Source organism: Gigantopelta aegis, chromosome 6 (assembly GCF_016097555.1).
Source record: "Gigantopelta aegis isolate Gae_Host chromosome 6, Gae_host_genome, whole genome shotgun sequence".
Taxonomy (NCBI): domain Eukaryota; kingdom Metazoa; phylum Mollusca; class Gastropoda; order Neomphalida; family Peltospiridae; genus Gigantopelta; species Gigantopelta aegis.
In genome coordinates this window covers 48,136,486-48,158,758 of record NC_054704.1, presented here as the reverse complement: position 1 = coordinate 48,158,758, position 22,273 = coordinate 48,136,486, and the positions used below count along the sequence as shown (strand labels likewise).

Below are 22,273 nucleotides of genomic sequence, written 5' to 3'. Positions count from 1 at the left end.
TGTGAATGAATGTATGTACGTGTGTATATGTATGGACATATGTATGTAGATGTATGTTTATGTATATACACATGCACAATTATACATATGAATGCAGATACATATGCATATGTATGCATATATGTATGTATGTGTATTTGTGTGGGTAAATATATGTTTTATGAATGTGCTGTACGTGTGTGTGTCCCTCTGATTTTTTGGTAATTATACATTCCAATAGAGCATTATACGATTGTTGAAAGCAAACGCAACGTTCTACAAGTATTTGTTCCTACACAAATACTTTGTCAAAAAACGTTCCATATATTTATATATTAACTCGAATCCTTCAGAACAGCATGATGGGCGGTACCGAACAGTGTGTGAACCACTGCAGAATGTTGTAAATTGGTTTTATGACTTAACGCTTCAGAACCAACATTATCAAGAAGCGTAATTCTCATACTTTCTGTCGTATCCGGTTCTTTCTGGACAGATATATTCTTTCCTTTTAACTATGCTAATCAAAGTTTATGTTATCGAGATAAAAGGTCAACATCTCCAATAGGATGATTCTGGGTCTTGCTCGATTCATTTGTTTTGTTTTCATTCACGGGTCAAAAGATGTCAAAAGTTTGAAGTATCTTTTTCGCACTTTTGACCAATGTCATTAGAATATGGATGTTTGGCACAGTGCTTATAGTTTATGGTCTGGACTGGTTCAGTATTACACTTGGTATTCTTTACACTAACTCTCAACAGAACGTCCATTACGTTTGTATGATGTTTGTCATAATTAAAAAACCAAATTGAATCTTTGGTCGACTTACGATCAGATTGTGTTAATTGGGCATGATCATTTAGTAGCTCTCCTAGTAAATTGTTACTGGGCAAAGATCATTTAGTAGCCCTCCCAGTAAACTGTTGCTGGGCAAAGATCATTTAGTAGCTCTCCCAGTAAACTGTTGCTGGGCAAAGATCATTTAGTAGCTCTCCTAGTAAATTGTTACTGGGCAAGGATCATTTAGTAGCCCTCCCAGTAAACTGTTGCTGGGCAAAGATCATTTAGTAGCTCTCCCAGTAAACTGTTGCTGGGCAAAGATCATTTAGTAGCTCTCCTAGTAAAGTGTTACTGGGCAAAGATCATTTAGTAGCCCTACCGGTAAACTGTTACTGGGCCAGGGCCATTTAGTAACCCTCCCGGTAAACTGTTACTGGACTAGGGTCATTTAGTAGCCCTCCCGGTAAACTGTTACTGAACAAAGATCATTTAGTAGCCCTCCCAGTAAACTGTTACTGGGCAAAGATCATTTAGTAGCCCTCCCGGTAAACTGTTACTGGGCCAGGGCCATTTAGTAACCCTCCCGGTAAACTGTTACTGGACTAGGGTCATTTAGTAGCCCTCCCGGTAAACTGTTACTGAACAAAGATCATTTAGTAGCCCTCCCAGTAAACTGTTACTGGGCAAAGATCATTTAGTAGCCCTCCCGGTAAACTGTTACTGGGCCAGGGCCATTTAGTAACCCTCCCGGTAAACTGTTACTGGACTAGGGTCATTTAGTAGCCCTCCCGGTAAACTGTTACTGGGCAAGGGTCATTTAGTAGCCCTCCCGGTAAATTGTTACTGGACAAGGGTCATTTAGTAGCTCTGCCAGCAGATGGTTACTGGGTCAGGGTCTGTCTCACACTATGTCATTTACTATCAGAATTGTGTTCTTTAAATCAGTAGACCGGTTTGTTTATAATAAATGTGTCAAATACTGACAATATGATGATATGTTATTTGCAAAATGCTAATATTTACGCTTTCATGTATATTTATTCGCACATAATAATTATTATTATTAAGCAAACAAATGGCCACCAACTGTTATTTGTTTTGATTTTTTAAAATAAATCACAAATTGCAACTGTTTGAACTGTTTACCGTTTCAGCTAACCACAACCAATGACTCAGGTTAACAAAATGTTATTAAACTATTATAAATGTCTTGTTTTATATGAATCCATCAGGAGAGAGAAGTACTGGGTTTTATTTTTAAAGTGCCCAATTCAGGCACAGGAAGACGGACTTTGGTTATAATTTGTGTTACGCACCGTCACAATGAAGACCATGATACCACTTTACAGAGGTCGATAACCCAGGATTCGAAATTGCACCTACCAGTCTCAATTTCAATAGCTTAATCAATGATGTAAGTGTAATATTAAACTATACTGAACGATAAAAGAAACGTGAATATTAATTTAGTTTTCTTTTAAATAATTTAAAATGAGTCGCCTTAAATCCGAACAGTTTTTTGTGTCTATTAAAATTATCAATGTCTTATGAATAGTTTAGGCTCATTTTGATAGTCTATTTATGGAATTAATTTTATCATGAAACAAAAAATATAATGTTGAAGTATTCGCGTTTCGTTTGTGGTTCAGTATACCTTAAATCGGATCTTACTGACACTCGACATTGGAAGTCTCCATTAACATCTATGACAAAACAAGTTAAACAGTGACCAGGCATCTTTGATTCAAAGTGGGCGGGACGTAGCCCAGTGGTACAGTGCTCGCTTGATGCGCGATTGGTGTGGGATCGATCCCTGTCGGTGGACCTATTGGGCTATTTCTTGCTCCAGCCAGTGCACCACGACTGGTATATCAAAGGCTGTGGTATGTGTTATCCTGTCTGTGAGATGGTGCATATAAAAAATGCCTTGCTGCTAATCGAAAAGAGTAGCCCATGAAGTGGCGACAGCGAGTTTTTCTCTCAATATCTGTGTGGTCCTTAACCATATGTCCGACGCCAGATAACCATAAATAAAATGTGTTGAGTGCGTCGTTAAATAAAATATTTCCTTCTTTGATTCAAAACACCAATGGCAGAAACCCGACAGTATATAAACAAAAACGGTGTGTCTTCCGGTCTTGGACGAAAGGGCTTGCTCCGGACAGGCGTGTGCTGCAACAGCTTGCTCTGAATGTTCACGTTAACACTTTGACCTGACCTGACCTGACCTGACCTGACCTGACCTAACCTAAGTTCGTCTGCGACGAAAGATGATCAGGATGTTAAAATGTTTTGGGCTCACGTTATATTCACGGAGGAAAACCCCCATAAGTTCTTAGCAACACTTTAAGCAAGTGGAAGTTTGTTTTATTTTACCACACCGTTAAAGCACATAGATAATTAATTAATCATTGGTACTGGATGTCAAACATTTGGTAATTCGGTCTTCAAAGGAAAAACTTAAAATGTTCCATTAGCAGCAAGGCACATTTTGTATACCCTTTCCCAGATGTATGACAGAACATACCACGACCTTTAATATACCAGTCGTGCTAGGGGGTGGGGTGGGGGCAATAGGGGTTAACGCTAAGATAATTTGATTATCATTTTCAATAAAATACATAAATAAACACGTCAGGAGTGTCCAACTACGAGGACGTCAATATGGTTATTTTACATATAACACGAAACAGAACTCCACGTTTTACACACCATGATTGAGGGCAAAAATCTCCCAGCTAAACTGGATGAGCTGTTCTAAATGCTGAAATATAAATATACCAGAACTGGCGCTACGTCAAATGTTAGGTGCTACTGTTACTACCAGAACTGGCGCTACGTCAAATGTTAGGTGCTACTGTTACTACCAGAACTGGCGCTACGTCAAATGTTAGGTGCTACTCTTACACAATAAGCACTCGACATTTATATTGGTTTCGGTCCGATATTAGCAGCAAACAATGTATGCAGTATGTCATTCCTCCTGGGTTATCGACCGGTTATGGTGTTCAGCCAGGTGCACTTTTACCTGGCTGTGCACTAATATCATAATAGAGCTTATATATAAATTATTCATTCCTATGATGTCATAATTACTAAGTAACAGCAATTATAACTGCCAATCAAGCTGTCATTGAACACATGAAAGTGGAAGAATAAATGCACCATCTGCTTTAACATTAGATTACATGATGGCACGGAGTTTGGCAGAAGACAGTAGGTCACCTGCATCGGATGGCATTTTACTAGGGGTTCTGAAGGTAAAATTTGCTGAGGGCTCGGAAGGTACAATTCAGTCTTTGACCAGGACATCGACTGCCATACATCCCAAACAATCCACCCAACCCATTCCCGCTCCTCGTCCACCTGAACACATTAGATTCCTGTAAAACACTGTCCTGCAGTATAAAAAAAAAAAAAAAAAAAAAAAAAAAAAAGTGGTTTTCCGAAACATGCTAATTTTTGAGCACATGTATGTCCTAAGAGGTAAGCGTGTACTTGCCAAGACAACTAAACTCTTTATCAATACAATTCTAAACTATTATAGAAGATAATATAAATGATATCACCACCAGTAATGTTGATAACAATAGTTAAAAAGGGACATACCCTAGTTTTTAAACACTAAGGTATATTTTTAATTATTATAGCCGTTTTTGATAATTGAAATCATACTTTACTTAGATTTTATGGTTTAGATTATCAATTTCCGTACATTCGAAGTGTTTTGGGTCATCCTGGTGTTTTTAATATCACAAAATGCATTTCTCATATTTTTAAAAACGCGCGTGCGTCTGAGAAGTAACAGCTATGGAGTCGAGTTTTAGTCTATTTTTAGAGGGTATTTCACCATTTCAAAGTCACAAACTAATGTTTCTCTCAATTGTAAATTTATTCAAATGTGTTACAGGTTTGTAGATTAACTAAACTTAATGTTAATTTCCACGGGTTGAAACTAGGATCTGTCCCTTTAATACTGAATGGTAATCGGCCATAAAATAACAAGTAGAGTACCACCGGAACAAATCCCAGTGCGGATTTGTGTAACATCGACACTGGTGTTTATTGCCTTATGAGTTCTCATAGACATTATAACAGTTCGTTTACGGGAATTCGTAGTGTAGCAGTAACCGGCCTCGGTGGCGTCTTGGTTAGGCCATCGGTTTACAGGCTGGTAGGTACTGGGTTCGGATCCCAGTCGAGGCATGGGATTTTTAATCCAGATACCGACTCCAAACCCTGAGCGAGTGCTCTGCAAGGCTCAATGGGTAGGTGTAAACCACATGCACCAACCAGTGATCCATAACTGGTTCAACAAAGGCCATGGTTTGTGCTATCCTGCCTGTGGGAAGCGCAAATAAAAGATCCCTTGCTGCTAATCGAAAAGAGTAGCCCATGTAGTGGCGACAGCGGGTTTTCTCTCAAAATCCGTGTGGTCCTTAATCATATGTCTGACGCCATATAACCGTAAATAAAATGTGTTGAGTGCGTCGTTAAATAAAACATTTCTTTCTTTCTTTCGTAATGTAGTAATTAAAGAGTATCTACACAAATGCTCCTTCCACTTTTGACATCCTTTCGGAACGCCTAGTACAATGCATCGGGAATTCACTTTTTCTGTGAGACAGCGTTTTACTTAGCAAGAGAGCTAGACAAATATTTGGACAGCAGTTATGGTTGTTCATATGTCCGTCAGACCTAGACATCAAACGAACTGAGGGGAGTGAAAAATTGTCCCCAAAACTTAGATTATGAGAAGCCATTTAAGATATGGCCATATTGATACCATGTCAATGTACGTGCTCAGGAGAGCTAAAATTACTCTTCGAAATCAGGGAAGAGTTGGGAAGCGAGATTGAAGGCTTCCCTTAAACATCGAGGTGTGGTCCGTCTAGCTCTCTAACGGTGGGATGCTCTGCCTATGTTTCTGTGTTTAACTGGGATTCTGTAATGGCATCCTGCACACAAATAACGACAAACGATGCATGATCATCGAGGTGTATTCATGAAATTCTGAAAGGTAAAACACGCAGCTAAATGAAACCTGCAAAAGATCTATATTCTGCTGTGCCCAAACACCTTGACATACAGATAACAGTCCATGACATTTAAACCTGTGTGTTAACAATGAACACGCCCATTCATGCGGCCATAGAAAGCAACACCTGTGCAACTCATGCACAGCTGTACAAGCTGCTGAAGTAATACATCCTATTATACACGTATGGCATTCATGTAATTGCAAATATACAGCTTGGTAATGTGATTACATAATTATTTCATGCAAATGGAAAACATGTACGAAAGGTGTTTTGTTGCATTGCCATAGCATGTTGTTCCGAGTAATGCGTATTCCACATGATTATATTGGCCACTTACAATAGAGGACAGGTAACATCTGTTCGTGGAGTATTTACGGTATAATAACCATCAACACGAAAGCACGCGTGACGTATTGCAATAGAGTAATAAAGGAATTATCCATTGCGGTACTACAGATAAGATAGATAAAACTTCTTTTTTTTTAAGTTTATGTTCCATGCCACTTTTGAGAACAATGAATCGAATACAGCCACCTTAATTATGAAAAAAAGAAATGTATTATATTAAATCATCATTCTTTTAATGGCTAAATAGCATCTAATGCATCTTTCGATTGCCTTATTGCCCACCTCTCCCTCGTTGTTACAGTTGTGCTCATTGTGTCAAACATAATGACACGTGTTACAGTCTAGAAACTTCATCACACGAGAATAAATCACTCCACCTCATGGTACCCTCTTTGACGGGGCGGGACGTAGCCCAGTGGTAAAGCGCTCGATTTGGGATCGATCCCCGTCGGTGGGCCCATTGGGCTATTTTTCGCTCTAGCCAGTGTACCACGACTGGTATATCAAAGGCCGTGGTATGTGCTATCCTGTCTATGGGATGGTGCATATAAAAGATCACTTGCCGCTAATCGAAAAGAGTAGCCAACGACGTTCGTGGTCGGCGTTTGTTTTGACAACCTCGAACACAAGATCGTTAGGACTTTTATCTTTGTGAGACAGGACGTAGCCCAGGAGGTAAAGCACTCGCCTGATGCGCAATCAGTCTAGGATCGATCCCCGTCAGTGGGCCAATTCGGCTATTTCTCCTTCCAGCCAGTGCACCACGACTGACATATCAAAGGCCGTGGAATATGCTATCTTGTTTGTGGGATTGTGTATATAAAATAACCCTAGCTGCTAATAGAAAACTGTAGCGGGATTTCCTTTCTAAGACTACATGTCAAAATTACCATGTTTGACATCCAATAGCCGATGATTAAAAAAGCAATGTGCTCTAGTGGTGTCGTTAAATAAAACTAACTTTTTCATCTATGCATAATTTTTCAAGAATTTCCTTTCTGAGTGTCACTCCAGTAATCAGAACTGACAAGTTAAAAGTATCATATCCATTTACTAGCATTTGAACTCTTTCTAAGAAGTTTGTGTTGTTTAACGACACCACTAGAGCACACTGATTAATTAATCATCGGCTATTGGATGTCAAACATTTGATAATTCTGAATCGTAGTCAACAGAGGAAACCCGCTACATTTTTTTATTAGCAGCAAGTGATCGTTTATATGCACTTTCCCACAGACTAGAAAACACATACCACGGCCTTGTGGTGCACTGATTGGAAAATTTCTAAGAAGTGTTTCTTAAAATGTGTTTTCGAGCTAACAGAACTGAAATGTAAACAGCATTACCATATCCAAAACCTATATTTATTTTTCAACGACTAAAACGTCCGTTGAGTGCACCGGTCAAAACAAATTAGGCGAGGTCTTCGCAAATCCTGCCACGTGCGGTCGGAAAAGGAAAAAAACTCTTTATCAATAATGTAATTATTCCATTAACAGAGCATTGGTTAGGACACTAGGGCCAAATAGCTATAAGATATAATTCATTATGAGTGAAAATATTCGAATTTTGAACCTTCTTCCCCCTGCTTATTATCTACTTGAGTCAAGCACTCAATCAGCTACATGGACCGTCTGTCAAGGACAAAACTTAGTTTCTTGAAATAGATTATCCAGCACAAGGTTTTGAAATCTTATTTGGAGGTGAGCAGATGCTTATGTTCATGATCAGATGACGTATCCAGAACTTTCACACCCTGGCAATTAAATATGATGTATATTTAATATGCATTTGCAAGTCATACTGGTCAAATCATTAGTATATTGAGCTTCTACAAACATTAGATCAACTACGTACACTGTTTTATGGAGTGGAGGGATCAACTGTATACCCCCCCCCCCCCCAGACACACACACCACAACTCTATACTCTCCTCCTCTCTCTCTCTCTCTCTCTCTCTCTCTCTCTCTCTCTCTCTCTCTCTCTCTCTCTCTCGCTCTCATGTATAAATTCCAATAAAACCAAATGATTTAATTTCAGTTATGATTATTAGGATAACTGCTTCCACCCATATTTGGATCTGGAAGCAACATTTTGTGGGCTGACATGGCGTGTCACCGCCAGCAGATAAACATCATCTATATACTGAGAGAGAGAGAGAGAGAGAGAGAGAGAGAGAGAGAGAGAGAGAGAGAGAGAGAGAGAGGAGGGGAGAGAGAGGAGAAGGGAGAGAGAGAGAGGAGGGAGGGGTGAGAGAGGGGGAGAGGGAGATGGGAGCAGAGGAGAGATGAGAGGAGGGAGAGAGGATGGAGGGAGGGGGGAGAGAGATAGAGAGAGAGAGAGACGGAGAGAGAGGGGGAGAGGGGATGAGAGAGAGATAGAGAGAGAGAGAGAGAGAGAGAGAGAGGGAGAGGAGAGAGAGAGAAGAGGGAGGAGGGAGAGGAGGAGAGAGAGAGGAGGAGAGAGAGGGGAGCGGCGAGAGAGAGGGGAGAGAGAGGGAGGGGAGGGAGAGAGGGAGGAGGGAGAGAGGGAGAGAGAGGGGGGAGAGAGAGAGAGGAGAGGGGAGAGAGAGGGGAGAGAGGGGGACAGAGAGAGAGAGAGAGAGAGAGAGAGAGAGAGAGAGAGAGAGAGAGAGGCTAATCGAACGTCTTATTCTTGCCTTTTGTTAAAGGGACAGACCCTAGTTTTTAAACACTACTGCATATTTTTCACTATCAGAACCCTTTGTGATCACTCAAAACAAACATTGCTTATATTGTATTGTTTAAATGATCCATGTCCGTACATCCGAAGTGTGTGTGGTCATTCTGGTCTTTCCAATACTACAAACTGCATTTTTCATATTTTTAAAAACGCACGTGCGTCTGAGAAATAAAGAGTTATGGATTTGAGTTGTAGTCTATGTTTAACGATATTTCACCGTTTCAACGTTACAGAGTCTTGTTTCACTCTCTTGTAACGTTAGACAAATGTTACAGGTTTGTAACTTAACCAAACTTAGTGTTCATTTTTACGGGTTGAAACTAGGGTCTGCGCTTTTAAAAGGATCTGCATTAAAAATCGTCAAATCAAGCTGACCACAGTGTTTCAAAAACTCGACATAACTTGTGAACTGCTAACACCCAGTGAGGAGTGGACTATGTTGTCGAGAGCAAACGAAATCCACCATTACAAATATGGAAGACAATTCTGTCATTAAATAAATCCACAGAATACATCAACACATAACGATGCCTGTGATTTTATGATCTAAGGACTAAGAAGGGGAGAATCTGAACCTGAATTATTTTAAAAGCTCTCGTCGTTTCAGTCTTTATTGGAATAACCGTAAACTCATATTCATATATATGAGAAGTCGATCAATAACAAAACCATCTGCCGTAGATTGCTTTGCACCGTCTGTTTTTCCTACTCAACTATAAACGAGTAATTCACGGCAAAAACATTTTCAAAAGTCCAACGTTTATAATTATGTGTCAAACAAAAAACCCAAAACAAAAAAAAAACAAAAAAAACCCTACTCCAATATGACTCGTAGGTGCTATCGTGTATTAAATTTCTTGTTAATATTTTCCTGAACATTTTATTTGGAAAAATACTGGCTAATAAAGTACTGGCTGATACATGATTTGTGGCAGCCATTGCTATATTATGCCAACCTCACAAATATAAACAATGGAGTTAGTACATACGACTGTTGCCGGTCTAATCTATCTTCGACCACCAGACATGTGTCCCCAAGACAGAGTGCTTGAACCATAATATGAGCAGGAAAATAAACTTGAAGAAAGAAAAGATGGGGTAGCATGCTATAAAATGTGGAGACAAGTAATCAAAACCTAGAAGATGGGAATGCCACTGGACTGCCGATGCTTTCATATTCAAACTCCACTTTCCATACATAAAGACGACCGTCTTTGATATACTGCGGTAGACGTTTGCTTTCTCTAACGAGGACGGCCTTCCAGATTAGTTTGGGCACGTTCAGAACGCAAGTACCGATTCATACTGGTTATCCAAGTACAACACATACATGTAGTCGTGTCTAGTGAAAGCGACCCAACTTTATACACAGAGACATTTGTCTTCTGTCAGCCATTCTCTGAAAAGGTCACATCCAATGCAAAGTAAACATTTGGCTGGGACGAAGCGTAGAAGCTGTATAGTACTAATAGTATCCAGGTCGGTAGGAACCGAGCGAGGAGACATGTGGGCGTCCTGTGCCCCCATTTGTGGGGGAAAATAAAGTGTATGTTTTTTTCATATCTCCTAACTTCAAGGGCCATAACTCTGTGAAAAATGGGAAAATGTCCATAGCTATGAAAGTCAACCTCGATCTGTAACAGAGCAGGCAGGAAGGAAATGTTTTATTCAACGACGCACTCAACACATTTAATTACGGTTATATGGCGTCAGACATATGGTTAAGGACCACATAGTTATTGAGAGAGGAAACCCGCTGTCGCTACTTCATGGGCTACTCTTTCCAATTAGCAGCAAGGGATCTTTTATATGCACCATCCCACAGACAGGATAGCACATACCACGGCCTTTGATATACCAGTCGTGGTGCACTGGCTGTGACGAGAAATAGCCCAATGGGCCAACCGATGGGGATCGATCCCAGACCGACCGACCGCTGTACCACTGAGCTACGTCTCGCCCCCAAAAGAAGAAAGTCGGGGAAAACACATTCGTATCTTATAAGTTCAAGGGCTATAACTGAGAAAAAATTATAATTCGCCACGAAAGTTGAACTTTATCTGTAACAGTACATGATAAAGCTATACACAAAATTTTACAGACGGACAAAGAGAAGACGGAGATGAAACCTATAGTCTCCTCCAGCTGGACCGGTAGGGGACTAATAAAGATAAAAATATGGCTTGTGCCTCGTCCGACCCCCCTCCCCCCCCCCCCCCCCCACACTAGAGGTTATGACCTTCGCGAGAGATTGTGCCCCCCACTCCAGATGTCGTTACTGTGACCCTGGTAGTGGTACCAATAAATGGATGAATATTCAGTCAGCTCTGAATTGCCGCGCAAAGATGTCTGATGCCCATATAATGTATACTGAACAAAATAAGAAACTTCCGCTAACTTTGCTTGAACATAACTTGATGAAAACAAACCTGGGGTAATAATTGTTACATATGCGTTTAAAGAGTGTTCCATGATGCATCGTTTGGTGCAAAAATCATGGCCATAGGTTAACAGAAACTGGGAGAAATTTTGACCAAGTGTGGTAGGGGTTAAAAAAAACAAAAACCCCCACTTAATAACGGGTATGACCAACTCTTGAATTGACCTCTGCAGTGCATCGCAGGCGCATAGAATTTACTAAAGTGTTGATTTCTGCCTGTGGAATATTATTCCATTCCTGAATGAGCGCTTGACAAAGTTCGTTGACGTTAGCGGGTGGGTTGGGACGACGCCTCAATCGTCTGTCCAGACTATCCCAGACATGCTCGATGGGGTTGAGATCAGGACTTTTAGCGGGCCAGTCATCAATGAAATCAATGTTATTTGTCCTAAGACAATTTACAGTCTCTCTAGCTGTATGAGAGGTGGCATTATCATGCTGAAAAATCCATATGTTGGCGTTGTTATGGAACAGAGGAATGACGTGATGAGCGAGAATGTTATCGCGGTAACGTTGAGCATTTAAATTGCTATCAATGACGACTAGTGGAGAACGATAACCATGGGCAATGGCTGTCCAGACCATGACACAACCCCCACCCCCGAAACGATCTCGTTCAAGAACACAACAGTCAGCATAGCGTTCATTTCTCCTACGGTAGCAACGCGCACCCTGCCCATCACCCGTTGTAAAGCAAATCTGATTCATCCGAAAAAGAACGGTATTCCAGCGTCGCCGTATCCAACGAGTGTGTACACGTGCCCAATTAAGACGATTTAGACGATGACGTTTTGCGTTAAAAACGCATCCGACGTAAGGACGTCCGTGCATGTAAATCGTTCTCTCCCGCAGACGATTACGAACAATTTTGCCCACTGATTCGGTTATTATGAAGCCCAGGTGTGTTAGCAGCAGTAGCAGTGGCAGTTTGGAATCGATTGCGCAAATGCGTGTTCATGATGTAGCGGTCTTGACCACGCGTTGTAACACGCGGACGTCCACGACGTGGCAAGTCGTTGGTGCTTCCTGTCGTTCGAAATCTTACGCAAAGTACTAAACGAAAAAGAAAAAACTGAATTTTCATCAAACGGCAGCTTTTGCCCTGCACCCGAGAGAGAGAGAGAGAGAGAGAGAGAGAGAGAGAGAGAGAGAGAGAGAGAGAGAGAGAGAGAGAGAGAGAGGGAGGGAGGGAGGGGGAGAGAGAGAGAGAGAGAGAGAGAGAGAGAGAGAGAGAGAGAGAGAGAGAGGGAGGGAGGGAGTGGGTGAGGGGTATATTCTTAATTAACACTTCATCACACTGTTTAATAAGCAGAGTTCTAGTAGAAGTGACACTTGGTGTAGTGAAGGAAGAAACCCACTCCTGCCATATTATTACTCTATCAACTGGAAGCAAACGATGGATGTATAAATGATGTATGCACTTTCCCACAGAATATAATTTGCTATACTGGTCAATTCGCCTTGGTGGCATCGTGGTTAAGCCATCGGACTACAGGCTGGTAGGTACAGGGTTCGTAGCGCGGTACCGGCTCCAACCCAGAGCGAGTTCTTTAGGGCTCAATGGGTAGGTGTAAGGCCACTACACCCTCAAACTAACCACTAACCAACTAACCCACTGTCCTGGACAGACAGCCCAGATAGCTGAGGTGTGGGCTCAGGACAGGGTGCTTGAACCTTAATTGGATATAAGCACGAAAATAAGTTGAAATGAACTATACAGGTCATGAAGCACTGGCTGTAATAGAATAAAGATATATGTATATCCACGATCCATCCCACCACAGGGGGGTTTTCTACCACAAATTTGTGTCAAAAAAGAAAGAAAAAAGGTCACCCAATAATATAAATGATAACATATGTTCAGTTACTTATATGTCATTACCTGTTATTATTAATGAATGAATTAATGTTCAACGACAGCCCAGCACAAAAATATACAGATCGGCTACTGGGTGTCAAACAAAGATAAGTATATTAATATGAAGGTGTATAACAATATCTTTAATCAAGTATAATACATACACGTACATACCAGAGTTCCAGTTTATTCATAACACAACCATAAAACAATACCAAAGTGTATGTTGTTATATAACTGTTCAGGAATTCTAAGTGATATGCATGTAGCTTATCTACAATTATACCACTGTTAATCGTTTACAATAAACAAGAAAATCAAGCATTAGAACAAATAATTACATTAAATTACACACAATTACAATTTTAACTGTACTTTATTGATCAGCAAATATTACTGTAATCATTGTTCTTGAACAAAATGCAATGCTAAGATAATGGGATGTTGGAGAGTTTGATGATTGACCATGACTACAAGTCATTCAAATGTTCCACTTATGTTTTCTACTGATAAAGTAAAAATAAAACTCATATAGTTAATGATGCACATCCTTGTCAAATATGACTAGAGTGAAAATACATCCAGCTAATGAACTACTATAATTTTATCAAACAATGATTAATTATTGTTCTTTACTTAAAACAAAGTACTATTTAAAGGAACATACCCTAGTGAAAATTAACACTAAGTTTAGTTAATCTACAAACCTGAAACACATTTGGATTAAGTTACAATTGAATGAAACATGAGTCTGTGACTTTGAAATGGTGAAATACCCTCTAAAAATAGACTAAAACTCGACTCCTTAACTGATACTTCTCAGATGCATGTGCTTTTTTTAAAAATATGAGAAATGCATTTCGTTATATTAAAAACACCAGGATGACTATAACACTTCCAATGTACAGAAATGGATAATCTAAACAATAAAATTTAAGTAAAATATGATTTCAGTTATCAAAAATGGCTATAGTAATAAAAAATATGCCTTAGCATTTAAAAACTAGGGTATGTCCCTTTAAGGTTATATTTTCAATAAGCCATGATACTACTTGAAATACACAAATAAATTTGAAACAAAAGTCACTGTAACAGTGACCAACATTAGTATTTAAGGTAAATGAAAGTAAAACAGCTAGCATTCTAGAGGTCAAGAGAAACAAAGCTTTCTGGCAAGTATGGGACATATGTTCGTTCATACAGTAATAACCATTCACATTAATCATAATAATTACTTAGTATCAAGTAAAAAGAGCACAATGAATGGAACAAATCAGATGGAAAAAAGCCTGTTTATATACAAAGCAAATAAAGCATATAAAACTACCAAATTAATATCTGTTTTAGTTACAAATGTACAAATTTAACAGGATGCAGAAAAACAAAAACAAAAAAATAAAACCCATAAAAAAAACCCCCAAAATGGAACGCAATGATTTACTTTCAAACCAATAGATTGGTTTATAACAATAATAAAATGAATGCACAGAAATTAAAGAGATATACATCCTGCAAGGACTCAAGTAAACTACCTTCAATAAGTGTACTATTACAAACTTTATAAAAGGCATGAAAATAATGACCTTCCTCCCGTTCTTTGTGGTGAGGAAATTATCCCGTAATAACAGAAGTACATGCATTGGCACAACTGTAATATACAGCCTGATCAGCCCACACAGTCACATTGTTGTAAGGAAGAAAAGAAAAGGAGTATCTCCTCAATGGCACCTCAGCACATTTTAAACCATGGACATATCAGAGCTCAAAATACGTGTGTGGGTTTGGTGAAGTGTGTGGAATATTAGGACCTCTGAGATGTATTTTCAGGCATTATGGAATTAAAATGTAACAGACTCATGAGCTACAAATGTAAATACCAGATGAGATAACCATCCATGTTCATACATCTCTCTTTAAAAGTTTTGGTAGTTTGAAGTTCTAATTCACCTGCTAGGTTCCTAAAACAAAATGAACAGTTTTTCCCTTTTTGCATGCTACAATATCGAGCCCTGAATTTGATGTCTTATGAAATAGTTACTTCAACACTTGGTCAAGAGAGAGGAAATCTGCTGCGACCACATAGGCTACTCTTACCAACAGGCAACAAGGAATCTTTTATATTTTCTTCCCAACACACAGGACCATAACAGTCTCTGATGTACTAGTTGTGAGGCATGTGTTACAACAGGAAAATCATAAAAGTACACCAAGGGGAATGGATCCTACGCTCCATTACACCTCAGTGAGCACTCTACCACTGAGCTACATTGCACATCGTCTTAAGAAGCCATCTTACTATTTTGTCAAATATTCGAACATGATGTGCACTGGCTTGTGTTAAGCAGGGTGCACTGGCTTGTGTTAAGCAGGGGCCACTTGTTAATACTATTTTAGATGGATGGATAACACAGGTTTGATATCCTACACAGAATCTATCTCAGGAATACATATATTCCTATTCTGGCATCAAGTTTAACAAATCTTTAAACAAATGTAACAGCCATGTATATTTAACATAACATAAATATCACATCAATTCAAGTTGAAACATAATAGATATTATACAGTGTTATACCTTTCACAGTGGTTAAGCTTTGCTACTGGTGTTTGGGTATTAAACAACAAGTTTCCCATACCGAGGTTTATTTAAAAGAAAAAGTTGAGGGGGGGGGGGGGGGGGGAGGGGTCATATATTATATTAGCTTGCTAAGTTAAAACATTCAATCAAATTTTAGTTCAAACATCACCTGTCTCATTAAGTAGTAGTCACAGATATATTAGGCATCTCATACAAATATGTTTTTATTGTTATGATATAACGTACTGTTTCTAGAGAAAAAAAACCCCTACATTTTTATATACTAAAACAATCACAACCAAGGTATATACAGCCTTCATATTTCACAGTTCTTAACTGACCTTGTATAGGTAGTACTAAACCAAATAACTTCCAGCTGGGTCAAAGTTCGAGGTGCACCCAACTTTTGATAGAGAAGTGAACATCACAAGTCCTGAGATTGGTGATAAATGTGAATGTGTTGGCTGGTTGTACAAAAAAAATGGGCAAAAACATTTATGAAATTTTATTTCATCTAGTACCACTGTGTCAAGTAGCCTTGTGCTTGAAACATATATATACTTCCTGATAATGAAAAGTCAAATAATGCTGATGGAACCGCACAAGCAGTACATGTATGTAGGACACACACAAATATTTCTTCCCACTTTTCATGCTACAGTTAATCTTGTGTATTGAATCTCATTTCTACATTTGCCTAGCAGTAGCAATGATTTTATATTTGAAAAAGGTCCAAGGTCTTAAAATTATAATTCCAAGTCTGAAGTATTTTCTAGTATTTATTTTGGTAATTTATAACAAGCTATGGAGTATAAAAAGTGGGCTAATATTAAAAAGACACATAAATATATGTAATACCGGTAATAATTTTAAACACAAAATCCATGGAATTAAATCTATCACCTACCATATAAACTTATTTGGTATTGTTAACCACTGCATCCACTATGTTCATCTCAATGGATGCTTTAAAAAAAGTAATAATAATAATAATAATAATAATAATAATAATAATAATAAAATAAATTTTAAAAATAAATAATAAAAAATTTTTTTAATGTAATTTCAAATTAAAAAAAAAATACATTGGGACGAACATTCGTAGATGTAACGATAAACTAAGTTTCATTGGTAACCTATACCTTTTCACTTCATAATAGCAAGACAAAAGAAAAAGAGTGATGATCATAATAGTAGAAGTAGTAGTGATAGCAGTAGTAATTGTAATATAATAATAGTAATAGTAATAATAATAATAATCAGTAAAATGATTTATCAAATACAATTTCTGAAGTACAATTTACACACTACAATGTTGCGGTTAACACAAAACTGCTCTGACTAGTATAATTTCAAGTTACATGCCTCAGTGAATACAATATGTACACATATAACTATTAATGCTAATCATTATAGTACTGACCTGAATTGTGCATTATTTTAAGAGGCAAACATCAAATTAAGAATCTTTCCGATCTTCTCATAAAATTATATACAACATAAGTGGAAGCTGGAATTACGCATTTTGAGGGATAAATTCAATTTTATAACAATAATTATTGCATTTCTCATCCTTAAAGCAATAAGCAACATTTATACATACTCACAGAAAAAGGTTCCAGTGCAAACATTGCAAAAAGAAAAAGTAAAATTGGTTTTCAAGAAATTATTTATTAGTTCTTCATTAAATTCATAAGATAACTGACACAATTATGGTGCGTCATCATTCTTGTCCAATTTCAACCACTGACTAACTTTGCAGCTGGTTTGAGACTATAATATATGATGAAAAGACAACCCCTGCAATTGCCCACAGCAATCAGCAATGCCATGGAGATTGCTGTGGAGTTTTTAATTCTCCACAGCACTTTTTATCCTTAGACTATATTCAGGGTTTTCTTCAGAGGCATGTTTTTATGCCATGGACATTTTCTTAATTGCAAGGGTTGAAAGCAACGTTCTGTCCATGAGTATTTAAGTTTCAACAATCAGCAACCAACAAATAATGTCTATCATTCCACTGGCAATGTAACATGTGATGCCTTTGATACTGAAGGCAAGTACAGATACTGACCACATGCTAATGATCAGCAACAATCACATTTTACGGACATAAAATCTTCAGCTATACGTACACATATTAATCTTCTCTGTCAAGATAAAATACAAGTAATTTCATTCATGGTTACCCAGTACTAAAAAAAATTTCCTCCACCTTCCCAAGGTAAATCAAATTAATCTGAAAAAGTTAGTTTTAGCTCAACTCTATCTCCTAAATTTTGGCATTGGGTCTTAGTGTTATAGGTGGTGTGTGATACTATTTGCAGTTGTATGTGTAATATGTTAGTTTAACACCACAGCAGAGTCACACTTATGAGTTGTAACAGCAAAATTAGTTTTCACTCTTTTCTGTATTGTACCATATTATTTTTAGCACTTACTTAGCCAATGACATTGTTAGTACTAAATATAATATCGTATTTTGGCAAATGTACAAAACGATGACATACACATGTAGGTTTTACAGAGAATTTCTAATTTCAGTATTGTAACAGTGTACTTATAAATTTGTTCTAAAATGATATTTTAATTTATAACTTTAAGAATTATCTCTGAAAGTGAACAAAATAAAAGGATATTTCAATAGTTTGCAATGGTTTACATACATGTAGTTCCTATACACATGGAATGAACAATTTTTTATTTTTTTTTGTATTTTTTGTTTTTTTTTTTTTTTTTAGAAGTTACAAAATTGCTGCAGTAATATAAAATAGAATAATGAACTTGATAACAGTTGGTATCAAGTTTATGACCATAAAGCCTGTGACAAGTGACTACTATTTCACTAACATAAACTGAGAGACCTGCAAACTACTATTAATACATTGTATCAATGGCAAAGTTCTCTACATTAAGAAACAACAAATACCTCATAACTAAATTAGTGAAAAGAAGAACACAAAAAAACAAAACCATAAAATACCCTTCCTGTAGATAAAGTGAATTCCTATTTATATACACTTTGTTAGGGCCTAATAGTTTAGGCAATACTTTCCTTTAAATAATTATCTATTGTTATTTTCATGTCTTGTTTACATGAAATAATACATAAGGTACAGTTTGCAAACCAAGTATATTATCTATACTATAATACAGTATATTATATCAGGAATTAAAAACAAATGTTCATATTTCAACCAAGGTATAAAAACCTGTATGTATATCTATGCTGTGCAACAACAAAGATGTACCTGACCCATACTATTTCCTCAAGAACTCATCATATATTCATTCATGTCAGTACATACATATATATATATATACAAACTACATTTTAGTGTTTGCAGAAATTGTCATCAAGTTTGGCTCTAGAGCTCTGCTGACATCCAAGCTGAAAAAGTGCAACTTGTGTGCAGGTGCACATGGTGACGCACTCTCCATGTGTGTTGTTCCATTTTGATAGAGTGCTGGTAATGTAATATATTATCTATACCTATCGGCCTTCTCCACTGTCATACACTATCATCTGCAAGACAAAAACAAAAACACAGATGAAACACAATATTGCTTACATACAGATGATACATTTGGACCATTTCAGAAAGATACAGCTACAATTTCTCCCCACAATATTATAACATTATTTACAACTTAAAAAGAAACGTTTTGTTTAACGACACACCATTAGTGCACATTAATCAATTGTCTTTTTGTTTTTCCTTGTAGTGTTGAATGTATGTATGTATGTATTGATGTATATATGTATGTGTGTATGTATGTATGTATGTATGTATATATATCCCCTTATATGTATAATGTATATGTATAAATTGTAATTATGTAACATAATGGTGGAGAGAGAGAAAAAAGCTCATTAAAAATATATATAAAATTGTCTATTAGATGTGAAATATTTGTAAATTCTGACATGCAGTCTAGAGGAAAGCCACTACATTTTTCCATTTGTAGCAAGGGAGATTTTATATGCATTTTCCCCACAAACAGGACAGCTGAGCACATACTATGGCCTTTGATATACCAAAAGCAGTGAACAGGTTGGAATGGAAAAACGCATAATCAGAGAATGGGTCAGCTGAGTGGTTTGACAGTATGACCAAAGCTCATCAGCTGAGCACTGTACCTCTAGCTAAATCTCGCTCCTCCATTATGCAACATTAAAAAAACAACTGCAGTTTTAATAGGCACATGTATCACACTTATCAACTGTGAAATACTTATTTTTGTATTAATCTATATAAGGTCTAATTCTGTTGTTAAGCACTGAAGTCCATAATAACTATTATTTGAAGATATATGTATTCGCTTAATACAGAAGATATATTGTATTTGCTTATTACAGAAGATACATGTATATGTATTCGCTTAATACAGAAGATATATGTATTCGCTTAATACAGAAGATATATGTATTTGCTTATTACAGAAGATATATGTACTGTATTCACTTAATACAGAAGATATATGTATTCGTTTAATACAGAAGATATATGTATTCGCTTAATACAGAAGATATACATGTATGTATTCGCTTAATACAGAAGATATATGTATTCGCTTAATCCAGAAGATATATGTATTCGCTTAATACAGAAGATATATGTATTCGCTTAATACAGAAGATATACATGTATGTATTCGCTTAATACAGAAGATATATGTATTCGCTTAATATAGAAGATATATGTATTTGCTTAATACAGAAGATATATGTATTTTCTTAATACAGAAGATATATGTATTCGCTTAATACAGAAGATATATGTATTCGTTTAATACAGAAGATATACATGTATGTATTCGCTTAATACAGAAGGTATATGTATTTGCTTAATACAGAAGATATATGTATTCGTTTAATACAGAAGATATACATGTATGTATTCGCTTAATACAGAAGATATATGTATTCGCTTAATACAGAAGGTATATGTATTTGCTTAATACAGAAGATATATGTATTCGCTTAATACAGAAGATATATGTATCCGCTTAATACAGAAGATATATGTATTCGCTTAATACAGAAGATATATGTATTCGCTTAATACAGAAGATATATGTATTTGCTTATTACAGAAGATATATGTATTTTCTTAATACAGAAGATATATGTATTCGCTTAATACAGAAGATATATGTATTCGTTTAATACAGAAGATATACATGTATGTATTCGTTTAATACAGAAGATATACATGTATGTATTCGTTTAATACAGAAGATATATGTATTCGCTTAATACAGAAGGTATATGTATTTGCTTAATACAGAAGATATATGTATTCGTTTAATACAGAAGATATACATGTATGTATTCGCTTAATACAGAAGATATATGTATTCGCTTAATACAGAAGGTATATGTATTTGCTTAATACAGAAGATATATGTATTCGCTTAATACAGAAGATATATGTATCCGCTTAATACAGAAGATATATGTATTCGCTTAATACAGAAGATATATGTATTCGCTTAATACAGAAGATATATGTATTTGCTTATTACAGAAGATATATGTATTTTCTTAATACAGAAGATATATGTATTCGCTTAATACAGAAGATATATGTATTCGTTTAATACAGAAGATATACATGTATGTATTCATTTAATACAGAAGATATACATGTATGTATTCGTTTAATACAGAAGATATATGTATTCGCTTAATACAGAAGGTATATGTATTTGCTTAATACAGAAGATATATGTATTCGTTTAATACAGAAGATATATGTATTCGCTTAATACAGAAGGTATATGTATTTGCTTATTACAGAAGATATATGTATTCGCTTAATACAGAAGATATATGTATTTGCTTATTACAGAAGATATACATGTATGTATTTGCTTAATACAGAAGATATATGTATTCGCTTAATACAGAAGGTATATGTATTTGCTTATTACAGAAGATATATGTATTTGCTTAATACAGAAGATATACATGTATGTATTCGCTTAATACAGAAGATATATGTATTCGCTTAATACAGAAGATATATGTATTCGCTTAATACAGAAGATATATGTATTTGCTTATTACAGAAGATATACATGTATGTATTCGTTTAATACAGAAGATATATGTATTCGCTTAATACAGAAGGTATATGTATTTGCTTATTACAGAAGATATATGTATTTGCTTAATACAGAAGATATATGTATTTGCTTAATACAGAAGATATATGTATTCGCTTAATACAGAGGGATATATGTATTTGCTTAATACAGAAGATATACATGTATGTATTCGCTTAATACAGAAGATATATGTATTCGCTTAATACAGAAGGTATATGTATTTGCTTAATACAGAAGATATACATGTATGTATTCGCTTAATACAGAAGATATATGTATTCGCTTAATACAGAAGATATATGTATTCGCTTAATACAGAAGATATACATGTATGTATTCGCTTAATACAGAAGATATATGTATTCGCTTAATACAGAAGATATATGTATTCGCTTAATACAGAAGATATATGTATTTGCTTAATACAGAA

The 22,273-nt window shown here is 36.4% G+C and overlaps 1 protein-coding gene across 1 annotated transcript in view; it reads right to left on the bottom strand.

The window, feature by feature from the left end:
* Nucleotides 1–14,062: 14,062 nt before the first annotated feature.
* LOC121375007 (ubiquitin-conjugating enzyme E2 W-like) overlaps nucleotides 14,063–22,273 on the bottom strand; it is a 44,091-nt gene continuing 35,880 nt past the window's right edge. The window contains exon 5 of the mRNA XM_041502197.1: nucleotides 14,063–19,255. Within this exon, the coding sequence (XP_041358131.1) occupies nucleotides 19,242–19,255 (14 nt within the window). The 3' untranslated portion in view covers nucleotides 14,063–19,241. The remainder of the gene's footprint in view (nucleotides 19,256–22,273) is intronic.